The sequence below is a fragment of the Vigna angularis genome, chromosome 2, assembly GCF_016808095.1.
Source record: "Vigna angularis cultivar LongXiaoDou No.4 chromosome 2, ASM1680809v1, whole genome shotgun sequence".
Lineage (NCBI taxonomy): Eukaryota > Viridiplantae > Streptophyta > Magnoliopsida > Fabales > Fabaceae > Vigna > Vigna angularis.
Genome location: NC_068971.1, coordinates 9,663,876 through 9,677,842, shown reverse-complemented (window position 1 = coordinate 9,677,842; position 13,967 = coordinate 9,663,876). Strand labels below are relative to the sequence as shown.

The 13,967-nt window shown below is 30.1% G+C and overlaps 1 protein-coding gene across 1 annotated transcript; it reads left to right on the top strand.

Moving 5' to 3' along the window:
• The first annotated feature begins 12,918 nt into the window (after positions 1-12,918).
• Positions 12,919-13,410, top strand: LOC108327245 (uncharacterized). Its single transcript, XM_017560968.1, has one exon. The coding sequence runs from the start codon at positions 12,919-12,921 to the stop codon at positions 13,408-13,410; it is 492 nt and encodes a 163-aa protein (XP_017416457.1).
• Positions 13,411-13,967: the final 557 nt, after the last annotated feature.

The window sequence follows — 13,967 nt, the reverse complement described above, 5'->3', positions numbered from 1 at the left end:
CGATCGAAGATAGGCATTTATTTTTAAGCGCGCCACATTTTGAATATCAAATATCATTTATAATAAAACAAAATGCATATAAATAGTATTTAGGGAATTATCAATATAATCAAACTATAAATTTAATAACATTAATTAAGTTACCAATATGTCTTACCATATCATGTTTTGATCAACTTCAGATATATGATCAAAAGATGTAGTAAGGATAGATATTTGTTCGTCTATCGATACTCCTAAATAACTTTTGAAGACGTCCACCTTTGGATCGGTAGCTATACCAATGATGACGTCAATAAAAAAACGTGTCCTCTCACCACTACCTCGTCACATTAAGAGTTGTTTCAATTTAGTGGCTCTTCTGGTAGGTTTCATAATGGGTCTTTTATACCCTGATGAATTCTTATGGTAAGCCATATATATGTTAAGAAAAACATAAAAGATTAATAATAGACATATAAAATAACATATAATATATTATTTAACAAAACACATAAATTTATACAAGAATATGAAATTCATACATAAATTCTGGACTGGTCAATGTATATTCTCTCATTATGATCTTCTCGAATTGCATGTACATCGTCAACTAAAGGGTCTTCATCAAAATTTATTGTTGTTTTAAATGGTTGAGTGTCAGCAATATGAAGATTAATCAGATTCTCTTCATTATAATCAACTTGTTTTTTTTTCCTAAAGAGTAACATAACAATGTTCAAAAGCATGATCTTTTACATAAAAAGCTTGAGATGCTTATTGTGCAATGATAAATGGCTCATCTTAATAACCCACATTCCAAAAATAAACTAGAGTCAATACCTGATTCATCGATTTTGAAATCACTCTTATCGTCAAACCATTTACATTTGAACACTGGAATATCAAATATAGTATAATCAACCTCTCATATATCTTCTATTACACCATAATACGTCATTGATCCAAATACATTATTCTTATCTTTAAATGTGGAAAATTGTAGTGTTCAACTTCAAGACTGACTCTACTATTTTGTATTGTGCTTTTATCGTCCAAAGATTACACATAGAATATGCAATTATTAATTTCGTAGACTATAGAACATACAACATCAAACTTCAATCCATTTGTTAGCCACAACAAAGCCTCAGAAGAATATTAATCTTTCAAAACATGAGATTTAAACCAAGACATGAATATTTTGTTATGCTCCATCAACTGTCACTTCTCTAATTTTTCGAACTACTGTCCTTCATAATGACTTTGTGTCCATATAAGCAAGGGATCACCTCATTTTTGTTGTTCAATATGTATAGATACACTTGCAACAATTCTTTGCGATCTTTTGTCACCACCTTCACACCTTGGATGCTTTTACTTATAGAACATGTTAGAAAAAAATATGCCTTATATCTCAAGCCAAGAGGGGGTGAATTGAATTTTGCTTTAAAAGTTGATCTTTTCAAAAGCTTTGCAAAATCTTTATTTTTCTTAAAATCAATAAAATAAGAAGTGATGAATCAACAATATAAGAGAAAAGGACAGAGAAAGATTCACACAAGCAATTTATAGTGGTTTGGCCAAGCCTCAGTCTTCTTTGAAGGGATTCCACTATAATGATAAAGTTTACAAGAATACAGAGATATTCCCTCTCAAGGTACTTCTCTCCACACTCAAGATCACTATAGCAAAATAAGAGGTGAACACCCTCACACACTTACCACATAGAGAAAAATCACAGCTCTCTCAACACCTTGAGAACAATCACAACTCTCTCCCCTAACACACCCATACAAGAATAAAATACTCAGATTGTATATGACGTATGTGATCTTTCAATCACACTCTAGTAGTGTAAATCGGATTAGAATTGTTCTAGCCCACTTTCTTGATAGAATCTTGATGTGTAAGAAACTCAAATTAATCATTGATTCTTCAAGACACTTCTTGGATGCTCCTGTAATCAAAACTCAATGAAATAGTTAGTTATGAAATTAATTGCAATTTTATTGTTTTGAAACAGAGCACAAGATGCGTATTTATAGGATTTTCTGAATCCTGACGCATTTTAATCGATTAAGAATTTTTTGTAATGTGTTAAGGTTTTCCTTCTACTTTGACAAATTTGCTTCTATTTTGATTTTAATAGATTATACAATGCATGTAATCGATTATATAATTCTCATAAGTCAGCATTAAATTCATATAACTGTTAAAACAATTCAGGCTATCAAATGAAATGGATTTGAACAAAGTAAATTGACTTAACCGATTATCCAACTTATGTAATCGATTAATCCTGTACTTAAGTAAATTTTCAATCCAATTTCCATTTTAAACAGATCAACTCACTTATTAAACATATATTGACATAGTTTCGTGTTTTCACATATCCTTTCAAAATCTTCATATAACGTTCAATAAGATACATCCATCCTAAGTACACTAGGCCACAAAACTTGATTCTTTTTACCAATTGAATAAGTAAATGTACCATGATGTCAAAAAATGATAGAAGCAAAACAACTCTAGCTGACACAAGATGATAACAATCTCTTCTTGAAATTCATCTAACTTTTACTATAAATTAGGGATAAAAAAACACAAATGAGTTATAGTTTGTCTAAATTTTTTAATAAAATTCCACAATTAGCCACCAATAACAATTATTGCATTAAGATATGATAGGCCAACAAGCTTCAAGTCCTGCATCGACATTAAATTTTTAATATTTTAAAAGTATACTTGTGGTACCTTAACACTCTTTAAACAATTTCAAAAAGTTATCTTCTCTTGTCTTGACATAGTGTAATGTGTGAGCGATAAATAAGTACGCTTACCAACCTCCCTTACAGTCAAGTCTTCTCGAATCATCATTTCAACATAATACAAACGAGAATTTACTCTATCTTTTGTCTTTTCTTGAATGTTGAATAGTGTATCAATCAAGCTATCACACAAATTCTTATCTACATGTATTACATTTATGCAATGTCTAACCTCTAATTTTGACCAATATGGAAGATAAAAGAATAATGATTTTTTCTTCTAAGGACTCGTTGTAGATGACTTCTTAGATGTTTTCTTAAATACATGATGTATTTTATTAACCTTTTTCATGAATTTGAAGGTCAATCAATGGAATTGGTGCAACGTCATTCTCCTAATGTCCGTTGAATGCTTTTTTTAACCTTTGATATGGATGATTAGATTTTTAAAATCTTTGATGATGCAAATATACTATCTTCCTTTTTGTGTTTTAATTAATGAGCTATAATGTTTTCTTCACATATAAGTCATGCTTTATGACACTTGACGTTGTACCCTGACAAATAACTGAAACCTAGGAAGTCGTTAGTGGTGTATAATAACATTGCATGCATCATGAACGTTCAAGAAGCAAAGACATTAAATATTTCAACCCCATCAACTCACAACAACTTTAAGTTTTCAACTAGTGCAGTAAGATAAACATCTATGGCATTTCTAGACTGTCTTGGACCAAATATCATCATAGACAACATCATGTACTTTCTTATGAGGCACAACCTAGAAGATAAGTTGTAAATGTATAATATAACAGGCCAACAATTATGGTGGATACTTAAGTTACCAAAATGGATTCATTTCATCGGTAGCTTAACCAAACTGAAGATTGCTACATTCTTCACCAAACTGGGGAATTCATGATCAATATTTTTTGAATGCATTGAATCAGTTGGAAGACGAAGTAGTCCATCATTTTTTTTCTCTCATATACATGCCATATATGGTTTTTAGCAACTTTTGCATTCGCAAACAAACACTTAACTTTGGGAACGCTTGGAATGTACCAATCTAATTTCAAAGCAAGGTCATCATTTTTTAAATGACTATTATCTTCAATGCTCTTTTCTTGTTTGTACAATGATCACCCACCTTTGAATTTTTTTGTACAATATGCAATCATTAGGAGATGCATGTATCCTTTTATACTTCATACCCATTAGAAAAAGAATTTTTTTGGCATTATAATTATGAGTGAGTAGGTTTTTTTTTCATTCGAAAGCATTTCACTCAATAACGCCAACAATCATGTGAAACTCCTATCAATAAATTCATTGGTTGCCTTCAAATTCATGAGCCTTAATACCATCAATAATTGTGTGAACTTAGTTGAACCAAGACACAATGGAGCCTCCACATCAGTGAACATTCTCTCATACACATGTGCTTAAAAAAAAGCTTTTGCGCCAACATCGTGGATCATTTCCTCTAATTTGTCTTCTTCTAGTCAATCTTCCATGGTGTGGAATCAACAATATGTTAAGTTTGGGAGACAGTTGGAAAGTTTATTAATTCGTCATGTCATGTCCATGTGGTATAACTTCGAAGGAAATCATAATAGATAAAGTGTTCCCTAATTTCTGCTGTATTCAACTTTCTCCTATTCAAACAATTAACACAAGGACATATGAACTTCACTTCATCATCACTTATATACCCTCATTATGTTACGCAAATTGTATAGATTCTTCTACTACTTTCTCATATTTAACACTGATGCGTGATGAACTAATCCAATCTTAATCCACACGTATATATACTTAAATTTTTACCATTGTTACGTCAATTGGGTTTATTTTTCCATGTATTTCAAAACTGGACAGCTCATTGAATATTGGCTAAAGTGATCATTACACTGTTAGCGCTTTAAACACCGTCAACAAAAAAGACCAAGTTGAATCATTTTTACAAAAGAAAGGACCACTTTGAACAACTAAAAAATAGGAGTATTGTTTTGAACCAAACCAACTAATAAGATGACGAAATAGATATTAAATCAAAAAATAATTTAAAATAGGGTTAAATATGTTTTTAGTCCTTTAACTATTAAGCGATTTTGAGTTTCGTCCCTCTTCCAAACTTTGCTTCACTTTCATCCTATCCTTAATGAAACTATAATTTTTAGTCCTCCAAAAGCAACAGAGTTAAATTTTTTCTGAGTTGGCTAACGGTGTGCCACACTATACATTTAGAAACTCTCACTCTCTCCACAACCACTACCACATCCGCTTCTTTTTATCCTCTGTCACCAACAACGCCAAGAAGATCCATCCTTTCCTCCCATCCTCCGCCACCAAAACTCCTCCCTCCCTCCGCCACTAAACCTCCTTTCTCCTCCTCCCATTGAAAAAAGTGTTGTTATGTCGGCGTCTCATAAAAAACAGAGTCCCTAACTCGCAGACCTGCGAACTTAAGGTCTGCAATTGTCGCAACCAATGAGGAAGAAGGAGAAACAGCTAGCCAGGAGAAGTGGATCTAACTCATGACATCATTCTGATTGAAGTATTATCAAAATTGTGTTTTTCTAAGAAAAAATAAATCGAACATTGCTTTAACTTCCAATTTATGTATTGATGTATTAACAAAATATACCTGTCATTCCTATTGGTTATTGAGTATTTTATTACAATTTTCTTGAGGCTTAATCATCACAATTACCTAGATTACATATTGGACCCTTCATATATCATCATCTGCAGTGCTCATATAGAATGAAATAGTAATATACCTGTTAATTGTATTTTTATTTATTTTTTATGAATTTATAAGGTGAAAACAAGGTTTGAAATTTGTAGATAAAGGTATGATTGAGTTTGTAATAAAGGTTTTACTTTTGTTCTCTGATTGACCATCTGCTCTTCAAAAGTGTGGTGTCAACTCATTGCATCATTCTAAATTCTCCAACTCTAAGGTTGATTGGATTTATGCCATTTGATCTTGAACTTGCAACCTACAGAGGGGATCATGAAGAACAAATTGTTACAAAATGGATGCATGTGTTTAGAGTTTCCCTCGTTCTTCCTCATTCTCTTTCCTCCTTGCAAACTCTTGCCTCTACCATTTCTTCCCCTTCCTCCAAGCCCCGAACCCTAGTTTGCAGCTTTGTGCACCACTCCAACCACTTCCCTTTGTCCACGTGCCTTCTTTGAAAGACGAAGTCGTTCGATCACCACACGTTTTTCACGTGCAAGGGGAAGTTGCAGAGAGCGTGCAATGCAAGCTTGGAGCCTTTCTCTGATGAAGAGTTCGCGAAGCAGATAGAGGATCTCGCACTTAAGTTTCAACTCTCTTATGATGCCGTCAATGCCAATGATACGAAATCCAAGGATTTTCAAGAGATTTTTACTCAACGGGGCACAATGTTGCGATCGTCGTCGTGGCCTGACCACCGGTAACCACTGTCGTGGAGGTTCAGGACCAAAGGGGTCACATTCATACCATTGATTCCTCTAACGTCAAGACCTTTCCTATTTCCAACGGGAAGAATAGAAACGTGGCACACAATTAAAATGAAACTAGACATCAAATGTGACACACTTTTAGTCACCTCACACCAAATTTAACGTCGCTGCTTTTGGATGACTGAAAAATATAGTTTCATTAAGGAGAAGGATGAAAGTGAAGAAAAGTTTGGAAGAGAGACAAAATCCAAAAGTGCTTGATAATTAAAGGACTAAAAACATATTTAACCCTTTAAAATATTATATCTATTACTAAATATTGCTAAAAATAAAAGATTAAATATGGTGAATTATTTTTATTAAAAGATATTTATTTTCCATTCAACAAAATTTAAAATAATTAACGTTTACATTTATGAACTATAAAATTTTTAAATTTATATAAAATTCTTTGCTTTCCTCTTTTTGAGTTATTAACTTTAGTTATAACATATATTCTAATAGAGATATTATATGTTATATATTTTTAAAACTTTATTTATTGACATTATATCAACAAATTAAACTTGAAACGATAATTTTATTTTTAATTTTAAAATACGTAAGTAGGAATGACAAAAGTTTTTTACATCTGTGAATAAAATTCATAATAGATAGTTGGTACCTAGGAGTATTTATTATTTACGGGTAACAGGTAACGGATGTTTTAATATCTGCTTATAAATGATTCACGTGCAAGTATTACATTATCCCTACTCGCAGATGTCTGCTACTCACAAAAAGTAAAAATAAAAATTTAATTTATATTTTATTAAGTTAAATTTAATTAAAATTAAAATTAATATATATTTTATCAGATTAAATTTAATTAAAATTTAATTTTAGTTTATATTTAATAATTTATATTATATTTTATATATTTTTTTATAATTTTATTTAAATTTATTTTAAAATATTATATAATATTTTTTTAAAATATTCGTTTATATCCATGAGTATCCATGAATTTTAAAATATCGATAGATATTTTTTAAACAAATAACCTCGTGAGTAATGGACGAATAGCAAACAAGTTTACGAGTCAAATAACGATATACCTAATTTGATTCGTTAACATCTTATACCTCCTGTTAAAAAAAATTAAAAATATATTATTAAGCTACAAATAAAATAAGAATTAACAATGAATTAAAACATTGAAAAAAATATTTAACATGAGTTTTCAAGTTTTATATTAAATTAAATATGTTTCTAATTTATATATTTTTACATGAAATTATAATTTTTAACGTGCAGTCTCAAATTCTTTTAAAAATAATCTAATTATATTAAAAAAATTACATATTAACAAGTTGATTTTTCAACATTTGACATTATTTCACACATTTTAATTTCAATGAGTCTGTAATGTCTTTTAACACAACAGAAAAAAAACACTCAATTAAAAAATCAATTTATTATTAAATCTCAAAAATAAAATTATATGAAAATCTAAAATAAAAAAAAATCTCAATTTTATATTCATATTTAAAAATTAAAATCATGTTATTTATTTTATTCCTGCGACAAAAACGATGGGTGGGGAAGTCAAATTAAAGTTTGTAAGTCAAAGATTTCGTTCAAAAGTTGTCCTGTGTGCAGGTCTTTCACATTACACCTGGGACCCACGTAATCAATTTCCGAACCAGGACAACCGTGAAAAATATGCATGAAACACGGTACTTCCATATTATTCTCCTAATTAAATTAAAAAAAATAATACTTTAACAAGAGAAATATATTTTACTTTAAAATCACTATAATAATATAATAATATGTGATAAAAATTTAAATTAAAAAAAAAATATTATTAAAATATAATTATATTGAGTTATGAATTGAGTGTATTTTATTTTACGGTAAATATATCACGACCGACATATAATCTTTCATTGAAAAACTATAATTTTACAACCTAACAAATTTCTACATCTATTTTTATTTTTTCATAAATATAAAATTTTGTTTTTTATTAATCATATTCCTAAAAAGTAAGTTAATTAAAAAATATAAAAATAAAATAATACATATATAATAAGTGTAAAAATTTATTGGAAATCAAAACTTATTCTATATCCTATTCTTAATTTAAGAACCCATGGTAACGTAATCTAGAACCTGATTCTTAAGAGATGTTTATACAAGCATGATTGGGTTTGTAAAGAACCCTATGTAATAAAGTAGTTATTATGTATGATTATGTCATTAACATTTGCATTGTTATTTTGAAAGGCATTATTCTCGAGGAAGAATATAAAGGCATCCCCTGCTATGAAGATATTTGAGAAATAAAGGTAATATTGTTTTTACATAAATATTTTTATTACTTTATTTTCATATGTTCACCAACATTGTTATTTTTTATATGTACCACCATTATTGTTTTTTACGTGTACTTATGAGATTTTTAAAGAATACAAGAGATATTTATTATTTAAAGGTGACCACACACTCATACACCTTTGACTTGTTGATAATGCACAATTGAGTTTTTATAATGCATCATTAAATAGTTGGTTGGTATTAGGAATGATAATTTTATCCGGAGATATGAGTATTTCTAGATAAAATTCACGGCGAGTAGTTATTATCCGTGGATATTTACTATCCGTTGGTAACGAGTAGCAGGTATTTTAATACCCGCTTCTAAAGGGTCGGGTACGGGTAGTATACTACTTGTCCTACGGGTACTCGTTACCCACAAAAAATTAAAAAAAAATAATTTATATCTTTTAATTAAATTTAATTAAAAATAAAATAAAATTATATTTTATTAGGTTAAATTTAATTAAAATTAAATTTTAATTTAATTTATATTATTTTTTTTGTAGCGGATACAGTTTTATCCGACGGGTTGGGTTGCGGGTAGACACTACCCGTGCCCGACCCGCCCCGTTGTCATCCCTAGTTGGTATATATTATTAGTTGAGGAGTAGTGGGGAGTTGTATTATAGTGTTTCCTCGAAGTTATAGAGATAGTTTGGTGTCACTACTCGTGGTGTTTTCTCAAAGCTTTAAAGATAGTTTGATGTTACACCACTAGTGCAATGAAAGGATATCGCCTTAGTTGTTTTGGTTTTATGACAGCGGTTGCAGCACCAAAGTATATTCAAGCGAGGTAAAAATTTTAGACTGTTGGCCTCAATTCAAAAAACCCAAAGTTATATAAAACAAAAAAAATTGGGTCTATTGTCTCGTCTGGATCTAGAACCGAGACAATAGACCCTTTTTTGTCTCGGTTTTTACCAAAACATCATTGTCTAAAGTATGTTTTTTTTAAAAAAAAATTGTTCATTTTTGTAACCATTTCAGATCACAAAAACTATATTACATAATCCCATAAACACAAAAACAAACACATAAACAGACTTGCACACAAAACACTGTCTAGAAAATGTTGTTTTGTATTTATCATGAAAGCAGAAAACGTGAAACATTGTCCAAAAAACACTGCACACAGAATGGTGTCTAACAAACAACCAAACGAAAACATGAAAACCCGAAAATGGATATAACCTTAAAGGTGAGTTTGGGGTTGAAACGAAACGAAATGAAAATCCCAAAGCGTTTATTCGAAAAGCACCTATGCACAAAATCAATCGGTCAAAATGAAATAAAATCATTCCTAAGCACTTAATAACCGAAAAATGAAAGAAAAATTGGAAGAAATGTTGAAGATGGTGGTCGCGAAATCGAAGATGAGAGAGATTAGTGGCGCAAAAGATGGCTTTTGTCTAAAAATTCCTCTGTTCACGAATTTAAACATAAACGCATGTTATTACCTCAGTTATTTTTTTAACCGAGGCAATAAGTCTCTATCGCCTCGGTTCTATAAAGAATCGTTGCCTAAAGTAAAAAAAATTTAGTTATTTTATGCCTTGGTTATCTAAACAAACGAAGTCGTAGACCCCTTTAGGCCTCGATTCTTTTTGAACCGAGACATATACGTTTGCGATAGTTACAAAAATTTTACTGCATCATTTTATGCTTCGGTTGTAACAAAACCGATGTCAAATGGGCGAGTTAAAATCCTTATTTTTTACTAGTGCACACTGCTCAAATCTAGGAGAGTACATAATGATTGTGACAAGTGTGGTGTGCATGGTTCATGTTCATGGTTTATGGAAAGTATTCATAGCAAGGGTAGCCCCGACAAAAATCACAATAGCCCGATAGCGCCTAGAAGCTTAACATCCAAGAAACCCGATAGCATGTCAGTCCAACAAACATCATAGTAGCCTAACAGCATAGAAGCTCAACATAATACCAACTCGGTAGAGTAGAAGCTTGATGGGTAGCATTACAACCTAGCAGCCCAACATTCCAAAACATACATCTTCTTTTATAATAACAACTTGGTTAGATTCGTATTATAATTCATGGGTGTAGGTTGAATGACATGCATACACATGCTTTGAATCAAATTTGTGAAGATTTGGAACCGAATATGTGAAAACTTGGAATAAATTCCAAGAAGAATGAAATATGTTCTCGTTTGTTTGGAATCAATTTCAAGGTGTTGGAATTTGTTTTCTTGTGTTCTTAGAATTGGTTCCAAAGCTTTCACTTGTTCTAAAAAATGTGTTCTGTTGTAGGAAGTGTTGGATAGGTTGTACAAGGTGGTTCGATAGTTGAATCGAAGACCTATGATGGTTGTTGGTGGAGGCGACATGGTGATAATTGTTCATGGTGAAGGTAACTTCACCGTTGGAGGGTGTTGAGTGGTTTGATTTATGTGGATTTTGGTGGTTCGTGGTTAAGAGTTCCTACTAGATACTCATGGTCGAGGTGATGATGTTGCCATGTGTTTTGTTTGATGAAAATTTTTTATATTTGATTTGAATTTCATTCCTTGCTATAGGTGATATATCATGGAAGGAGGTGTTGTGTGCCTTTTGTTTGGTGGTGGATAATGAGTTCATTCATACTTGTGTACACATTATGTATACATTGTTATAGGTTGCAAAATTAAATGAATGAATGAATTATACTTTGATTGATCATAAATCATATTATTTCATATGTTATCGTCTTATATTATGGCATATTTTTAGTTGATCTTATTACTCGTGTGATAATAAATCTTTAATTTGGTAATCATCTAAATTTAACTCATCTATAAAATTACTGATTATAAAATTTCTATAATAATTTTAACTCGTCTAAATATAATTTTATATTACTTTTAGCATAAAAATCAATTTGGTAATCTTATTTTCTAATTTATTAAAAAATTTATTTAATTTTTCACATTAATCAAATCTCTCACAAATTTTAACAAATTTTACTCACAAATTCGCGTCACCTCCGAACCTCTTAAAACACAAACTTTATATTTAAATTCATCTAAATCCATCCTATCTCTCAAATAATTTCTTTCAAAAGAACAAAACTTAAAGTTTTCTTAGTTTTTAGGTTAAAATTAAATAATTCTATTTTTAATTCTTAATAAAATGTATATAAGATCTATCGTAATAATATTAACAACTCTTTAAAATATATAAGATTGGCTCTATAATGTTGTCATGATAGAATTCTATTTTTAATTCCTATTAAAATGTATATGAGATGCATCTTAATAATATTAACAACACTTTAAAATATATAGGATTGGAGAGGCTCTCTATAATGATTTCAGATAAACTTTTATTTCACTTTTTAATTTTTTTTAAAATCGAGCTCAATTGATTCTCTTAAATATATTATATTTGTTATTATTGATAAAAAAATTATCGAGGTTATTGAAAAAAAATGTGTTTTCATTGATTAGAGAATATATTCGATAAGATGTGTTTTCTAATAAGATGGATTTCTTAATGTTTTTGGACGGTGGATACATTCAGATTCCTTTTCCTGTTATGTATTTCATGTTTCACATTTATTGCATTATTTCTTTATCTTTTAGTATAGAATAAATAAATTGGTACAAAATTTTTCCATATACCATTATAGAAAAAGAATTTACTCTTTTGGTACACATTTTTTTAATTTTATTTTTTAATAAATATATAATTTTGAAATTAAAATAACTATTTTATCAATTATATTTTTTAAGAATTTTTTTTAATTTAATCATTCTTTTAATTTGATCATTTTTTAAAACTTAATTCTTTTTCAAATTAAAATAATTATTACATATAAAATAAATAAAAACTATATAAAAGTAAATATTAGGTCTAATATAACTTTACAAAATTAATTGGAAGATGAGATTTACAACACATTGTAAAATTAAATTTACATTTATTTATATAGTATAAATTTTAAATTTAATAAATACTTCATAAAAATTATTTATAATAAAATTATGAAAATTATTTAGAATAAAATTATGAAAAATATTTATATTAAATTTTATTATTATCATATTAATTTGTATTGTGATAAGAAAGAAAATGTATACATGTAAGTGTTCACACTGGTAAAGAATAAAAATTTCTTTAATTTATTTTCCTCGATAAGATTTGTAAAAGAGTTTGGCTCTACCTTTTTAAAATTTAAGAAACATCAAATATATTCTTATTATTTAATTTATTCATAGTGATGTAAAATTAAAAATAAATAAAATTAAGAAACTTTATTATAAGTACATATAACACTCCATTCCTTCCTTTGTCCATTAACAAAACCCGCACCAAGTTCTAACCGTATTTCTCTCCAACCTTCTCCCATGGACTCAAAACCCCGACCACACGACTCTCTAAAGAGAACCCTAGACCTCACTGTTCTATCGGTGGAGGACCTCCACGCCAACTGGAGGCACGCCGCTCAGAGCCTCTACGTGGTGGTGCGAGCGGACTCCATCGCCAGCTACGCAACCGGCACGGCCACGGTAGAAACCACCAGCGATGGCAGCGGCAACCCGTCATGGAACGAGAAGCTAGAGGTGGACGTGCCGTCACAGGCGAGGTCCGTCACGCTGACAGTGAAGTGCAAGAACGCGCCGAGCATGAAGGACGTTGGGATAGCAAGGATAGCCATAGCCGAGTTGCTCAGCGCCGCGGCGGCGGCGGAGCAGAACCTGCAGATTCTGAGTTACGGGTTGAGGGATTGGGAAGGGAGGCGCAGTGGGGTTATTAAGTTCAATGTTAGGGTTAGGGAACGGGACATGCTGTGTTCTTCTTCTGGCAGCGTTGTTGGAAATGGTTTAATGTATGACTGATTTAAGAAATACCGAACCAAATATGCTCAACTGTTTAACCTTGATTAAGGCACTCAAATTATTTATATAAATAAATAATTAACTTATAATACTAAAATCGATTTATTCAACTAAATATAAAAATAAATTGGCTGAGTGAATAACAAGAAATTATTTTACCAAATGCAAATTTATATTTGACTATAAAATGTAAGTTTTAGAAGGAGTTTACCAAGAAAATCAAAACCCTGTTTTAATAAAAGTAAGTTTTTAAACAAGATTTCATGCAGAAGCACACTTTTGCAAGTAAATAAGACAACATTTATCAGTTTCAGGAGTTCTAAATCTAGTTTCGAGAATGATCTTAATTTGTTGTGGTGTGTTTAGTTAAAAACTCATTTTTTTCAGAATCAACCCTTGGTGAGGTCAGCATGTTAAACCTAATTTTACAAATATTTGTATATAAGTTAAAATTAACTTATATAGAAAATAAAAATTAAGAACTGAGAGTTATATAAAATTAAAATTCATTGACTAACTTATTATGAGGATTAGAAAATATCCAAACGTGGCAAAAC